General features: G+C 39.1%; 1 protein-coding gene across 1 annotated transcript in view; it reads right to left on the reverse strand.

Moving 5' to 3' along the window:
- CDH2 (cadherin 2) overlaps positions 1–17,032 on the reverse strand; it is a 189,870-nt gene that overhangs the window by 53,601 nt on the left and 119,237 nt on the right. The window contains exons 3-7 of the mRNA XM_030552967.1: positions 11,665–11,891; positions 9,200–9,346; positions 6,460–6,615; positions 4,293–4,437; positions 2,390–2,562 (exon numbers count right to left, since the gene is read on the reverse strand). Coding sequence (XP_030408827.1) covers positions 2,390–2,562; positions 4,293–4,437; positions 6,460–6,615; positions 9,200–9,346; positions 11,665–11,891 — 848 coding nt within the window. The remainder of the gene's footprint in view (positions 1–2,389; positions 2,563–4,292; positions 4,438–6,459; positions 6,616–9,199; positions 9,347–11,664; positions 11,892–17,032) is intronic.

Consider the following 17,032-nt stretch of genomic DNA (forward strand, 5'->3'; position numbering starts at 1 on the left):
TGGGATGCATTAACAGGTGTGTTGTAAACAAGACACGAGAAGTCATTCTTCCGCTTTACTCTGCGCTGATTAGGCCTCAACTGGAGTATTGTGTCCAGTTCTGGGCACCGCATTTCAAGAAAGATGTGGAGAAATTGGAGAGGGTCCAGAGAAGAGCAACAAGAATGATTAAAGGTCTTGAGAACATGACCTATGAAGGAAGGCTGAAGGAATTGGGTTTATTTAGTTTGGAAAAGAGAAGACTGAGAGGGGACCTGATAGCAGTTTTCAGGTATCTAAAAGGGTGTCATCAGGAGGAGGGAGAAAACTTGTTCACCTTAGCCTCCAATGATAGAACAAGAAGCAATGGGCTTAAACTGCAGCAAGGGAGATTTAGGTTGGACATTAGGAAAAAGTTCCTAACTGTCAGGGTAGTTAAACACTGGAATAGATTGCCTAGGGAAGTTGTGGAATCTCCATCGCTGGAGATATTTAAGAGTAGGTTAGATAAATGTCTATTAGGGATGGTCTAGACAGTATTTGGTCCTGCCATGAGGGCAGGGGACTGGACTCGATGACCTCTCGAGGTCCCTTCCAGTCCTAGAGTCTATGAGTCTATGAGTCTATAAGAATACCATTTCCCCTGTTCATTATTAATCCTGATGTACTCATTTTAATTATGTTATCAAAATGTAAAAGTAGTAATATTTTTCTGTTTATTTTGCTCAAAAAGTTTAGATCAGATAACATTTGTTAATTTTACTACATGGTGGCATTAGAAACCCTCAACGAATCCTCCATCAATCTGAGTGCCAGAAGATTTATCCTACATGCCACTAGTGCGGTCCAGGGATGGAAGGAAGGTTAGATCCTTCCTCTTCATGTGGAGCTCCTGATCACAAGCCACGAGAATTGGCTCTATTTCCTATCCCCCTCTTTTCCTGAGGAGCTGAGCAGGAAGAGGAACTACTGCCACTCCTGAGTCATAGCTAGCTCCGGCTGTCCTTGTCAGCACTGTTCTGCCACAGCATTCTCTGTGTGCGATTTTTAATTCAAAAAATGCAAGCTGGCAAGCGTGTCTGTGAAGGGTGAGCAATTATATCACGGTTGTGTAAATTAATTAACACTAAAATACTGGTCACAGGACAGTTCACAAAAAGTTTTGAGTTATGTGCAAAGAAATGTAAAATGAACGGTGTTCAATAAATATATATTAAATAACGTTAAAGAAATAAATATATATTTTTATAAGAAAACACAAAAGGGAACTTTTCTGCTTTCTGTATGTGTCTTATAGATACAGTTTTCAAAGGCTGTAAAAAAATAAATCAGAAAGTCAGTTTTTGTCTTTTCGACAGTGGATTCTTGGTCTAAGTAGAGGACAGGGTAAACAATGACTAATTTATCAGCCAGGCCCTAATCCCGTTAGCAAGACAGACTAGGGAAACTGGATAATGACTGGACAGAACTAGCCAACCACTCCAAGGCTACAAGAAACAGAGAAGTAACAATAAGACAGCTGTTGTAAAAAATAATGAATACATAAGAGCAATGGTTTAAAAAATAAAATAAAATGACAGTACCAATTAGAGTTGTAGCAGAATAAAGTAAAAATGTATTAGAAAATATATTTAGAATGGAATGTTTATAAATGGGGCAATTTTAATATTTTGAAATCGTGTGCCTTTACGAGACAAAGTATAAAAAATGTGTGTTTAACAAAGGCAGGTGTGTGTGTGTGTGGGGGGGGGGGGGCGCAACACAGGACATACACCAGATTGGACCGGCATAAAGTCGGAAACAGCCTACCTGCGCCCAAGGACTGGGTAATTCATCACTACACTATCCTGCTCCTCTGCTTTACTTCTGTTTTATCCTTAATTAAGGTGGTAAAATCTTGTCTTAAAATGTTCTTATTAAACCTTTAAACTAGTTAAGCTCAGTAAACGACGCAGACTGTGTTTTTTATCCAACATACAGTAAGGACGTTTGCTGGAAACTGCAGGATGAGTCTGTTTCTAGACTGAAGTAAACTCACTTCCAGGCCATTCCATCTCATCCTCTCCCCCCAATCATATCCATGGCAAGACCCCCACCTTCCTTACTCCTTCTCTCCAAGATCCCTTCCTCTTTCTGAGCTAACTCCAGTGAATGTGAGTGAGATCAGATGCTTTACATTCTATGCAAAACAAAGCTTTAAATATCTTTTACCCCTAGGATATTTGCCAAAATCCAAGTTTTCAAATCTTGGAGCTGGCCAGCTCTAAGGGAGTACTGGTTAGGCAGTGCTGTGCAAGGGGGAAAAAATTACATTTGAAAAAAATGTGTAAATTACCTACAAACTATTTTACATACGCACAAGAATGGACAGCATTTAAAATACAAACTATAAAATTCAGGCCCGCCTTACCTCTCTATCAAGTCCAGCTGCCACTGTGATAATGTCACCAGTTTCATTGTTGATTGTAAACATGTTCGGTGAGGGGGTGCTTGGGGCCTGTGACAAGATTCTGTATCTCAGCATCCCATTCAGTGCATTAGGATCATCAGCATCAATAGCAGTAACAGTCATCACATAGGTTCCTAACAGCACGATACATAATTAGTGTTAAATAAACAGTTTACTTGAATTACACACGGTCACTTACAAGCACAAAAATGGTCAAAACATTTACTTCTTTTGATAAACATTACAAATTATCTCTCTTACCCAAAGGAAACTGAGTAGGCCTGAGTCCCAGGATTAATGAAGCAATTAAGATACATAACAGAAGATAACAGCACTGGTGTTTATAAAGTATCAAACTTGCTTATTACTGACAAAGGTCCACAGGCAATCAAACCCTGCATTTCTGCCATAAACATATTTAACTAACAGTGAAGCTTCTAAAGTTTAAATAGCAGGCTCAATCGCTGGGCCAAATGAAACATTTGATAATCAAAACATGTTTAATTTTAAAATGTGCCGCATGTGTTAACTGTGTATGAAACTCAATGCAAAATCAAAACAAGGGCTTTTCTAGATACTAATGCTTTCCCTTTGCAATCCTGTTTAAAATCATGTTGGTTCTTGGCACTTGAACTTGGCATAATATGTCTTGAAAGAAACTGAAGGAACATGTCAGTTGTCCGAAGAATTCCTTGTTGCACTGCTAAGAAAATGGCTTCTGACACAAAATTTGCATCTAGATGTAAATCTGAACTTATTCCAACTTTGAAGGTGGTTCAGAGACATAATTTTGGTTCTGGAGAAAATCCTAAATTGCACAGTTTGGTTCCAAATCCAAACTTCCCCAGAATTACTGAGATTCACATCCAGGTCTATATATAGGCTCCAATCCTGCAATTAATGGCATGGACTGTACTACTGCACTTGTGTACTATCAACTGCATGATTGCATCTGTATATAGATATAGACTCTAATTTTAGACTCTCATTTTTGTCACCCTTGGCCTAAATAAACTGTATCATACAGATCACATACTCTGTTATGTAATACATACTATATTAGCTGTATTTATTTTATATATAAAACAGAGAATGGGCTTAAAATGTATATATATAATTATATAGACTCTCCAGAGATATTACATGGCATTTCCTTTCTAACAAGGAAGCTATTGTAAAACTTTTGTTTTTAAAATGTCAACATTGTCTTTTCTAGACATTGGGTCACTGGTTTCTTGCTTCATTTGAAAAGGACACTCAAGTAGGTTGCTAGAGTACAACACATACAAATCTTCAGGATGTACAAATACCCCAAATTGCCACAGGATAAGCAGAGAAAAATTTGTTCCACAACCATACATGGTATCATTACTGTAAATCTGTTCAACTTCTTTTAGTTTTTATTTTTAATCCCTTAGTGTTCTTTTTATTCAAAAACTGACTAGTCAGGGGAGAGAGATATTTTACAGGAAGAGGCGTATTAAAAGGTCACTAATCAGTTGTCTAGCAACAAGCTAATCTTCAAAGTTACAGAACAACTGTTTGGTCTCCTTTATTTTTCCAATCTTGAATGGGTGCTGCCATAATATAAATATTTGGGTGCTATCCAAATAAAGTAGTCCTTCCCCATTTTCCTTCTCTCTGCTTTGTCCCTTACTCATTCCCTAACATGTGTAATGAAGTCTTTCTTTTAAACTGATTTTTAGCTTGCAAAAATGTAAATTAAAAATTAAGGGTAGTGGCAATCTAGCTTCCTGAAATTTTTGTCAATTGCATCTTTCAAAAATATTAAGACTTCTAAATGTATTTTCCTCCAAAACTAAAAAAACATCTATTTTCACACACAAAACCTGCTATGTTTTACCTGGCTTTGATCCTTCAGGCACTGTCCCATTCCAGACTTGATGTAAGAACTCAGGCCTATTGTCATTCATGTCAATAACATTAATGACAATGTCAATAGGATTCTCCACCTGGTTTCCATTTACATCCACTGCATGTGCTCTCAGCTGCAAAAGCCATTGGGAATTGTGTGAATGTGCAAAACATATGAACATATATGGACATTAGCACAGATAGGAAATTTTACACTAACCATTTTAGCCTGATATATTTCAATATCTTTTACTGCTCCCCCATCTTGATGACTTAAATTTTCCGTTTATTGAGGGAGCCTTTGTAGACAAAGTTCAATGGGCCTAACACGTGTAACTGAGGGCAGAACTGAGCCCTTTACATTTAAGGAAGGATACCAATTTCTTTGTTTTTTCTTTCTATTTTTGAAGGCCTTTTTTCCTTCTGGAAATTTCTTGGCTTGAGAAAGGAAAAAAAAAACCCTGAATAGTTCACCCAGAGGGGACAGATTTCTGTGGGGCAGGTTTCACATTCCCATCAGCCTAATTTACAGACTCCAAATTACTTTTGGAATAATAATACTACCTAATGCTTTATAGGCTTTTGTACTTCTTAACCCTGATTGCCAGTGGAAAGTCTCCAGGAACATCCAATCCTGCACTATCCATATAGAGGTCTTCTGTCCTTCATCAGAAAATGTTTGTTGGTAATCCATCTGGAATTAATATTGCTTTATTTTTGTAAACTTTGAAATGGTATTATGAAAACTGTATTGCAAGAATATTTTAAAGGAAAGAGAAGACTCTAGACAATATTTTTAATTTAAAGCCTAAAAAAGAAAAAGACTAATTGTGTATATGTATTTAGTTTTGCTGGCAGGGTATGGAAAAAACTGTTCTTACTAAACAGCTGAAAATTCAAGGGTCTAAAATTTATGCTTACATTTTCCGAAGTGGTATTTGGTTGCCCTACTTGAGACACCTTAAAGAGCTGATATAGACAGAGTTATGTTGTGGGAGAGCTTCTCCTGCCAACATAGCTACCACCTTTCGCAGAGGCAGGAGTTATTAAGCCAATAGCAGAACTCTCTCTTGTTGGCTTAGAGTGTCTCCACCATAAGCATTACAGCGGCATAGCTGCCTTGGTGCAGCTGTGCCACTGTAAATGCTGTAGTGTAGGTGTATCCTAAATTGAAAATTTGGGAGGTAAAAACTTGTCAGTGTAGCTCAGAAGTAGTTTTGACACAGAGTTATAGGAGGCAGGGGGTGAGATTAATCTACCATATACTGGAAATGGTCTTAGAAGTTGTCATAAAATTCCTTAGTCACTATTACTTAAACTGGAACTGAAAGGGAAAGACCTAAAACAAATTGTATTCGTTAATCCAAATTCTTGGTAAAATCCCATGAATTCTAGAGCTGCTGCACCTTAACTTCGTCAAACTCCATCTATGAATAGCAACTGCTAAATCTTCTGTACAGAAAGTAGGATTACACTTGCTCCTCAGATGGGCCAACAAATTGTGCACTAAAACTATTCTACTCTAGAAATTCTCTCCAGGAACTTCTCTCTTGTCTATTGTTTCAAGTGGGGACCATTTCAGGTCAAACCTTGGTTTCCTGCTTTGCAATCAATTTTTTTTCCCTACTAGTGCTGCAGAAATATTTGGTCCACTTTGCAATTTCTCTAAAGCAAAGAACATAGCTTTCATAAACAGAGAGATCTAATTTACAAATATAATTCCATTAAAATGCTTAGATTTGCCCTGAAAATGAAACCTCATAGTTTCTCTTCTCATCCATTTCTCAAATTTTAGCTGCTGCAATTCCAGTATAATTATGCCCAAGTTAGGGTGTTATATTCAAAATAAACTTCTGTCAAACAAACAATATGGTGGAATTTGTAATCAATGGTATAAATCAGGAAAAAAAACTACAGCATTCACATTTCAGCCTTCTTTAATTATCTAAATACACTAACTCACATTTGTTAAGCTGTTTCAACATGCTAGAAGTTCCCTGTATTATGTATAATAAGTAGAATAAATATAAATTCCAATCCAGTATAAACTCTTTAAATCACATCTTGTAGAAAACTGTGCCAGATGCATGAATCAAATTTGAAGCAGATGTTAATCTTTGACTTGATAATTTGGTAATGGTAAACTAAAATCTTACATGAAATGAAGCTATCTGCTCCCGATCTAAAGGTTTCGTCACTGACAGTTGACCTGAGATGGGATTGATGATGAAGATTCCAGTTGGAGGTTGGTCAGCTCCTGGTCCAGTAACACTGTACCTCAGTGAAAGACTTTTATCACGATCAGACCTAATCTAAATGTCAAGAAGATGAGGTTTATGTTAGTTAAACCGAACAGAACAATGTTTGGGCTTTTCAATAATATAATACATTGTCAGAAAATCAGTCACTGAATTTTTCAGAAAAGTTTTCATGTAAAGTGACCCTTCTTATAAATCTCTACTTTTTACACAGTGGGATGAATTATATAACTAAAAACAATTAAATACTCTTATCTTTAAATCTATTGTTTAGCTCCTAAAACACTACACAAGATTTGTGAACACTAAAATATACTGTAAGACAGTCTCTTTAATTTACCTTTCAAAACCCATGTCCAGCATTCTGCATTTTTTTTATAACACAGTAACTCCTCACTTAATGTTGTAGTTATGTTCCTGAAAAATGCAACTTTAAGTGAAATGATGTTAAACGAATCCAATTTTCCCATAAGATTGAATGTAAATGCAGGAAGTTAGGTTCCAAGAAATTTTTCTGGGGGCAGACAATAAGCATTATATACTATACAGTACTATACTATACTGTGGTGAGGAGGTGCTGCTGGCTTACCCCTGGGGCTCAGGGCTGGAGTGCAGGGTCTGGGAGGGAGTTAGGGTGTGGGAGGGCACTCAGGTGGGGGTGTAGGAGGAGGCTCAGGGCTGGGGCAGGCAGGAGGTGCATAGCACTTATCTGGGGCAGCTCCTGTTTGGTGCAGGGGGTGTGCAGGTGGCTCTGAGCAGTGTGGCACCACCCCCATGGCCACAGTTCTGGGAGTTGCTCCTCCCCCCGCCCCTCCCCGGGCAGGCAGGGCCACCCGGAATGAAGGGGTTTAGGGTCTTTAGGGCAGGGCCTCCCAGAGAATTCAGGGGGTCTGGGGTCTTCAGCAGCAGGGGTCCTTTCGCTCTGGGACTTCAGGGCTCTTTGGCGGCGGGTCCTTCCGCCGAACCGCTGCCGAAGACCCGGAGATGAAGGAGCCCTCACCACCGAAGACCCGGAGTGGAAGGAGCCCTCACTGCTGAATTGCTGCTGAAGACCTGGAGTGGAAGCAGCATCGGGTCTTTGTCAGCGGGTCCTTCGCTCGATCTGTGTGAGTTCAGCAGCACTGAAGGACCTGCCACCAAAAACCTGCCGAAAACTCACTTGGGGGCCCCTGAAAACTCTCATGGGCCCAGGGCAAATTGCCCCACTTCCCCCCCCCCCGCATGTGGCCCTGCTGTAAGGCCCTGGGCTAAGGGGGCCCAGGGGCCCTGGCCTGCAGCTCTAAAGCCCCTTTGGGAATGCGGCCCTGCGAGCATGGGCCGGAGAACTCAGGTGGAGCAGGGGCAGCCACACAGCCAGTGCCTGGTGAGAAGCAGCACTTTCCCCTTCAAAGCTGGCCGGAGAGAAGCAGCGCTTTGAAGGGGAAAGCGCCGCTTCTCTCTGGCCACTGGCTGCGTGGCTACCCCTGCTCCACCGGAGTCCTCCAGCCCATGCTCGCAGGGCCGCATTCCAAAGGGGGCTTTAGAGCTTCAGACCAGGGCCCCAGGACCCCCTTAGCCCAGGGCCCTGCAGACGCTAAAGCCCCTGAATTCCAGGTGGCCCTGCCTGCCTGTGGGGGGCTGGGGAGGGGCAGCTTCCCCGCTCACTCGCTTGCTCCCTCCCTCCCAGAAAGTCCTAAGCACTGCCAAACAGCTGTGTGGTGGTGAGGGGGAAGCGCTGGGAGGGGGAGGAGGTGAAGAAGAGGAACTTGTGCAATGCTCCCTTGTAAAGTCAGCCAAACGACGTTATGAGGGAGAACTGCACAACTTTAAACGAGTATGTTCCCTAATGGAGCAGCGTCGTAACTTCAAAACAATGTTGAGCGGAGAACGTTAAGTGAGGAGTTACTGTACTCGATAGTATTACTACCATTTAGGTGCTTGTGATCGCATGGTTATTGCAGGGGGAATACTGAACTTTGAACTGAGTTCCTGGCTAACAAATAAAGTAGAAACTGATTTTACAGTATGTTCACTGGTAGCCTTTGCTACACCTTTAAGAAAGTCACTTGCAAGTGCATAGACAGGGTAGAGCCATGTTCACACATCTGTTACCCTGTCCACACAAACACACACACCTTTTGGTAAATTGACTGTGCGGGCAACACTAATGGAACACCTCCCCGCAATCCCCATGCATCTTGTGCAGGAATGCCTGGTAATAGACACCTACTTGCTGTGCATTCCTGCACAACAGGTAGTGTAACCTCAATCAGCCTTCCCTGTTCCCTTCCTCTGATATGCTTAACTCTCCCCTCCCTACCCTCAACAAAAACATACACGAACACAAAAGTGGGGAGTTCCAGTGCAGGATGCCGCAGAGTTGGCTGAATCACAACTGCCACCTTTTGCACCAGCAGAGGTTCCCCCTACTTCAGGGCAATTGCTGTCTGATTTAAATTCATTGTAATTCAATGTAAGAAGAACAAAGAGAGCTTGGCAGACCACAGAATTTGGCCCAATATCTTTTATGTATAGATGTAACAGCAGAATTTGGTCCTTTAATCTTTGATAAGCAGAAAGACTATCAATGACACCGGAAGTTCACTTCCAAGGAATTCTGAAATAACTTCTCTGCCTTCTTGGTTGTTAATTACCTTACCCTAACTAATTCCTGAGGAAAAGGTCCTCTGGAGTTTTCTGGTAAGTTGATTGGAGGGATGACCCAGTCTCTCTTCTGTCTCTGCAGATGACTGCTGGGCTTATAGTGTTGCTGTGGAAATACTATTTCTTCGATTTTCTTTTGGTCCTTAAAACAGACATTAGAATGAGAATTGGTAAAAATGTGTATATTGAAGAATGCTTTTCATACTAGTACATGACTGCCTGGGATGCACTCTTCATTACATGTTTATGAAGCTATTTGTTGGGTTCGGTTCACAGTACAATATGGAAATAAGCAATATTATTACATTTTTCCTATGAAACAGTAGCAATTCCTTCATTTTTCAGCATGCCACTTGGAGGTCAAATGGAATTATAAGTAATTTATTACCCGGTACTGCTGTGTAAACTACTTTGCACTTTCTATATTCCAGTTGGATAGTAGTTAATATTGTGCAGAATTTTAATAGGATGCCTTTATATGTATATAATCTCATTAATTGGAACTACAGTACAGGTAACGTGAAGCTGTATATTAAATTTAGATCTGGGTGTGCTAAAATATAATTTGAGTTCCAAGAGAAGCTTAATACATACTGGTAAGGAATGTCTGAAATATTTATGACCTTATTAAATCCCATAGAATTAATGCTGTAATTATTTTAAACCTATGTCACCCATGATGGATGTTGTAGATGACCCACTTTGCACAGTGGGCATTAATCTCTGCTGGGTGTCAACATTGCCTTTATACTCCTCTCTACATCTGCAGTTATTTCAGCATTTAGCTCTTGATGCACATGTGCATGCAGACATGTTATTCTGGGTAGGGAAAAAAGCCCAAAATACATTCTTCAGTTACTTTGGGGAAAAAGGTTATTTTTAATCAAGTAAATGTGTTGTAGGCTAGAAACCGCAGGTGCAAACTGAGGGCTAGTTTCTGCTACCCTCACTCCCTTTGAGTATGCCTTACAAGTGAGTAGCCCAAATCTAGTAAGGCTACACTGCAAAGAAAAACCCATGATGCTGAGTCTCAGAGCAGAGTCAATTGGCTTGTGGTCGTGGGGCTAAAAATAGCAGTGTAGATGTTCGGACTTGGGTTGGAGCCCTGGGTCTGAAACCCAGTGAGGATGGAGGGTCTCAGAGCCCAGCTTCTAACCCAAGCCTCAGTGTCTACAGTGCAATTTTTGGCCTGCTGCTCAAGTCCAAGCCCAAATCAACTGACCTGGACTCACATTTGGTGCAGCAGGTTTCTCTCTGCAGTGTAGACAAACCCTCACGCGTAAGGCACTCTCCGAGTGTGACTGAGGGCACCAGAACTGGGCCCAAAGAGTTTGTCTTTGCTGCAAAAATGTGACCTGGGTTAAAATAGCAATGATGACACAGCAACTTGGCTTGTAACTCTGGTTAACAGCTGGAATTCGACCTCAGGCTTTCCTAGAGGCTCTAATTTGAGTTGCTAACTCAAGTTAAAAGCTGAGTTGTCACTGCTATTTTAACCTGAGTTTCTTAATTCATGTTAGCAAATCCAAGTTAAGGACACTGCTTTCTTCGCAGAAAAGACATGTCCTCTGAAAGGAACAGTTTCTTGTGCGCATATTTAATGTGAACCACCACATGCTTTATTAAGACTTGGCCTTAAATATCTCAAAAACCCAGAACAATTGCTTATTCTTAGAAAAATATCTAGCACAACTAAATGCAATCTATTTTGAAACAGATACTTAAGTCTTTGATCTGTAACTGTAAGTTTAGTGTGGCTATATCAACCTATGAAGAATATTTATTTTTGTAAAAGATGCTTTGTGAAAGGAAGTAAAAAAAGCAGGCAGTTGTATAAGGGGTGGGTGTAGTATAACTATCACATTTACTATAGAGAGTATATTAGGTTAACTGTATATTGGTAGGTTCGATTTTGTGTTACTTTGGCTTGGCTTATACTGGTTTCCACCAGAGGGAGACTATCTTCCTTAAAAGTAGGGCTGGAATCCTAAATAATTTCCGGTCCCCAATTTGATTATTAAGGGACAATACAAAAACTCTGTGTCAGGAATGCTTTCCCGCTACTGCTGTAAATCTACAGTTCCAGTCTAATCTTGACTGATGGATTCTAGCAGAGATTTGTTTATTTTGTGGTTATATTTAACTGCTTGAATAAATACTGTAATGCTCTCCAGCAATTTAAAATAAAGAAATGACCACTTCCAATTTAAATTCAGGTACAAATCTCAAACTGTACAAACAATATGTTCAAATACAAATGATTTCTGGTTCTTTAAACAGATATGGGTTTCCATGACTTTAGCAGGGCTACAAAATAATAGATTGTGGAACATTAAAGACTACAGCTTTATAATTATGTATGCACTAGTTACCCACGAGCAGGAGGTCAGATGTTGAGGTGTGTGACAGATGTAGTCTAAAACCTATTTTCAAAAACATTTCCAAAGGCAAATGTTTTACCTTCTCTGAAAGCTCTGCAAATGTTGGCTTGATGCTCAGCTTCACCACAACTTGCCACTGTTGCTGGGTTTCCTTGTCTTGAGCGTATATGATGAATTCTGTGGGATCTGCAGAAAGCTGAAAGCTTCTTGCTGCATATACCACACCATCTTCACCTACTGTAAAATCCGCTGGCTCGCTGATATCAAACTGTACTTTTCTCTTTTCATCACAGCTTCTAAACCCCACTGTAAAACACAAAAACCATCAAGAACATAAGAACTGAAAGAGACAGAGCCTGCTTAAACTCAGTCATCAGCTGGTGTTAGGTCAAGAACAAAAACCTGCATCTTAAAAGCCTATTCTCCGCAGTCACAATAAACGCACTGGCATTTCATCGTGTTAAGTGCATACATTATTTAGGAATTAAAAATCATATTTTATGGATCAGCCCATATAATAGTGACATCCTTCAGAGAGGGAAGACCAAGTTCTATATCCCAATCAGATTGCCTATCTTCTACTAGAGAGGCCTTGAGCTCCACAACAACCATCCGCGCTCTCTCTCTCGCAAAGGAGCAGAACTGATTGGTTCCAAATACAGCTCCAGCCTCTTTGACCTTGACTGGATTTACTATCACTAATAAGTATATATGACAGTAGAACCCAAGGGGTGTCAAAGGCAATAGGGGATTAAAATGAAGAAAACGTCAGGCTCTTCTACCCCACACAGAGGAGCTCCTGTCAAAGGGAGAATTTTGTATTAATAACTTTTTTTAGAAAAGGATAGTTTTTTCATATCTAGAGTTAGACTGCACCATGACCTCATTAGACTTTCTGCAGAGAATGACAAAACAAGTGCACAAAAGAACATGCATTTTGAAAATTTAAACTGTTTTTTTCCCTTTATGAACACCTAAAACTAGTGAAAAGGATTGAGTGGAGAGAAAGTAGTCAAACTGCTATCATGGACGGGGGAAAAAAAATGCCCCAGATATTTTTAATACGTGGCAATCATCATCACAAACATGGTTTAGATTCAGCACCTCTGGTGCTAATGGCTGTGAAGTAGCAGCCTAGAGGGCAGTACACAACGCTGGGAGTTAGACCTACTTTCTATTCCTGTCTCTGCCACTGCCATGCTTTATTACTGCGGACAGATCACATAACAGCTCCGGTCCTCAGTTTCCCCATTTGTAAAAGGGGAATTATAATATACGCTTACCTCATAGAAATGCTACAAGTCTTAAAGGGATACAATTAACTTGAAATCCAGTCAATTTCAAAAAGAAGATTAAAAGCAGTTGCAGGTATTAGTCCTGCCTATAAACTCCCTTTAACAATCACATTTTCCTTCTTTAAAATATTTTCCTATTTACACGTTTTCCTCTCCTCTTTTGCTATGTGAAAGATCCACAGTGAAACAGAATATACACACAGTACTGTAAACGCACTAAGTACAACTGATTTTTTTCTCTCTGACCCCCTTCATTTCTAGTTACCATCAGTGTTACGTGTAACAATAGCAAGTAAAAAATATCAGATGGAAATATGGCTTTAAAATTGATGACTTTCCTTTAATGTTTTCGGAACATTTTGAGACCATTAGACTGTATGAACAACAAAAGAGTGAAGCATTATTATTAAAGGCTGGGCTGAAATGCAGATAGTGAAGATGAATCCTATCCTTGTGCCTCATTCCAGTTATTGGACCTTTACACTGAAATGAACGATGCACAAACAATAAGTCTCCAAAAATCTAAAGATTCCTCTCAAGAGAAGCCCTGCTAAACGCTGCACATTATATGCTTTTTTTTTCTTCTTTTTTAAAATACTGTCATTATAAGGAAGGTAGTGAGAAGAGAGATTATAATTTTTGGTACTTGAACTCCAAGGACTGGGACCGACGTTCAGATGACAGATAAATTTAGTTTCCTTGCTAATCCTTTTGTGTTATGCTGGATCTCCCACATGCCTCCCTTTGACCTTCTGACACACACACGCACATAAAGATGATGACAACTGGAAAATTATATATATAAAACTTTATTTCTTTTTTCAAAAATACAGCAAATTCAATAGAAATTTTAAAATGTCAGATTTGAAGGAAGATTAAACAAACATGTTCATCCTTCATGGCAGTAAAACCTGCTTGAGTTGTTCAGGGGGGTGGAGGGAAGAATCTCCTTGAGGAATATTTCATGAAGTTCCCACCATATCATTCCATCAGGGGCAAGGTTCATTTCCTCCAGGGAAAAAGGGACACGAATGGCCATCCAACCTGGCAGATCTCATTGAATCTGGGGAAAGACAAGGCTATCCATGCAGAAGCTCTGAATCTCTGCGCTGTTTCTGGCCCCTTTTATCCCTGCCTGGCTCCTTGATAATACTGCTGCAGCTATCCCATGCTGTTTGTGAGGATGCTCCACCAAAAATTTCATCCAAATTGGGACTCTACTATTTTTTTTTTAGGAAAGTTCCCTGGGGCTGTCCCTCCCAAGTCCCGACTATTTCACAAGGTAGAGCCAACCCCTTCTCCAACATGGCTCCACAGATTTACAAAGAGGGCTCTGAGGGAGGAAGGGACAGTGACATGGGGCAATACAACCCCAGTTCCACATGGGAGGGAGGAAGGAAAGCCACATGGAGAGGATCCCCTTCTTAGATGTGAGCCAAGCCAGTAACTTCTTATTCCATTATCCATACTACTTCATTATATGACCCAATTTACCAAGGCAAGTTCAGACTCTGAATTGCAACAGCTAGCCAAAGAAATATATGCCTTCTAAATCAAGTAAAATAATTGGTTACAGTAACTCTAGCATTATAAAGAAATTGTTATAGTCCTAATTAGACATACTTCTGTGTTCTGACCTTCTAACCAGAATACAACCTCACACTAGACTCTATTAATTATAGAAATGTAAGAATAAAAGTACCCAGAATGGGCCTTCTTAATTATCCTGAAATCTACTATTGCAATATCCTCAAAACAGCATTAAAATAAACTAAGGTAACAGTATTCCACATTCCGCTTTAGACAATGCCATTAAGAGCAATCGTGAATCCTATTTACAAATAATTAGATCAGTTGTAGGGCTCTGTGGAGAAGAGAGGATCTTCTCAATGACTTTTTAAATCGTTTCAAAGAAGAAAGTGAGCAATCAGAATGGAATGGGACAGAAGCTAGAGTACCCAAGTGCATGTCTTCATGCTGGCTCTGCTCCAATGGAGATGCAGAACTCCCAGTGGAGAGGGAGCCCTGCAAGACACTTTGTTAAAAACAGTTATGTTTGAAAGGGTCAGCAAGGAGTCAGAACCATGCACACGACCAATGGGTCTTTGTCAGCCTTCCCCCACTGGCTGGGGGCTCCTACTTAACAGGGGCTTTCTCTTCTGGGGAAAGGAATAATGATATTAGTCTGTGGATCTTGGGGGCATGATCTAACTATTGACAAATGTGTGGGTGTGTGTGTGGGGGGATTAAATGTAAATTGTAACCTGATTTCTTTTTTTCCTTTTTCTTTTTTAAAGGTAAGACTTAAAATAAACACTGCAATGAGCATGGTTCAAAAGAACTACTAAGATATAATGATATGAAAAATATAATTTAAAAAATATTATTCAGGAATTTGATGAATCCAATTTTATATACTAAAATCCATGAGAAAGTGAAAGATTCCCCCCCCACCGCACACACTCATATAGATACTAATAACTCAAAAAAAAAATTAAGCTGCAATCCACTACATTGAAATTCTTCCTCCAGGCAACTATACGTTATAAGATTCAACGAAAATCGCCGTCATATGACAGCAACCTGCCTAAAATGTATAAAATTGTCAGTGCCCTGGCAGAATTATCCTCCTTCTGCAAAGAGCACATTAACAAATTACAGAGAAGTATAACTGTTCATAATTAAACTACCTTGACAGAGTACAGGTTGAGTAGTAGCTACCTTCTCCCCAACTGCATGGCTATTAGTCTTGTAAATTTGATTCAGTTTAGTTTGCTTCATTTTTCAGTGCTTAACTGGTATCAACAAAGATGGAATCCTAATTATTTATTTCAATGCTAATTAGTAGTAAGATTTTGTAGCAATAGTAAGGAAACATTTTTCATTGAGAATAGACATTACTGGTACTAATCATGTTCCAAACACCTTGAAAGGGATGCATCTTTCCAAAACAATGTTACTTTCAAAAAATAATTATAATGGATATTTTTCACTTTAAACAGATTTATCAGCTATATTTTTACAGCACATTGTTGTTTCAGTGCCAACAAAAATAACAGATATTTACACACTCTTTTATTGTCCTTTATTAGTGGTATCCACATAAATAATCTAATACAAATCTCTGCAAGTTAAAGGAAGCATATTAATTATGAAAGGCTGAAATTTAGATTTCAAAAAGTCTTAGACCACAATCCTACCAACACTAACGCATATACTTAACTTCAATGATGTGAATATTCCCATTGAAGTGAGTGGGACTACTCATGGGTTTAAAGATATTCCGGTGTATAAGTATTTGCAGGATATGGGCTTTAATCCAGAAGCAAATTTTATATTTATGTTATTGTTATTCGTATTGTTATTATTTTGCTGTTAAAGATGGAGTATTTTAAAAGGTAATCCATTTGACAGTTTTGAATTTAGAGAGTAAATCAAATTTAAAGATTTAAGATGGCTTTTTATTATATGCCAACCAAAACAAATACATATTTGTTGCTTAAAAAGGAAAAAAAATGATGTCTGCAACCACAAAAAGATAAATTAGATTCCTGCAGCTCTGTAGTATTAAATAAAGCTCTCAAATTTTCTTGTATGCAATTAACAAAAACATATGTCTTAATGTGTAGTGTACAAAACCTGAAGTACTACTAAACATGCAATTTCATTTAGAGTACACTAGAGAACTAAACCTTTCACACACTTGTGTCTAATGAAATGAATGATTCATAATATCTGTAAAATACATCTCTGCTCTCATGTACCTTACTAGTAACCTTCAATTAACTAGCATAATTTCTCATACAATTAAAATATACTTTCAGCTGCTCTATTAACATGTCGGTTTGCAATTTGACAGCCCGCTTTTGCGATCTTCTCTCAGGCAAAACTCCCACTGAAATCAATGGGAGTTTTAACTAAGGACTGAGAAAAAGAGTATAGGAATGGGCTATGTTAGTATAATCAATAAAAACATGTTCACACAAAACATTTATTTGTGCTAATCCCAAGACAGTGAGGGGGTACTTTGCCATTTATATTTTTCAGCTTTAAAATGTGAGAGTCTATGCTTTCAGGTTAAAGGCAGAAATATGATTCAACACTGGTTTTATTTTACAGAAGAAACATTACTTATCTTAGCCTAATGTTGTC

This window comes from Gopherus evgoodei, chromosome 2, assembly GCF_007399415.2.
Source record: "Gopherus evgoodei ecotype Sinaloan lineage chromosome 2, rGopEvg1_v1.p, whole genome shotgun sequence".
Taxonomy (NCBI): Eukaryota; Metazoa; Chordata; order Testudines; family Testudinidae; genus Gopherus; species Gopherus evgoodei.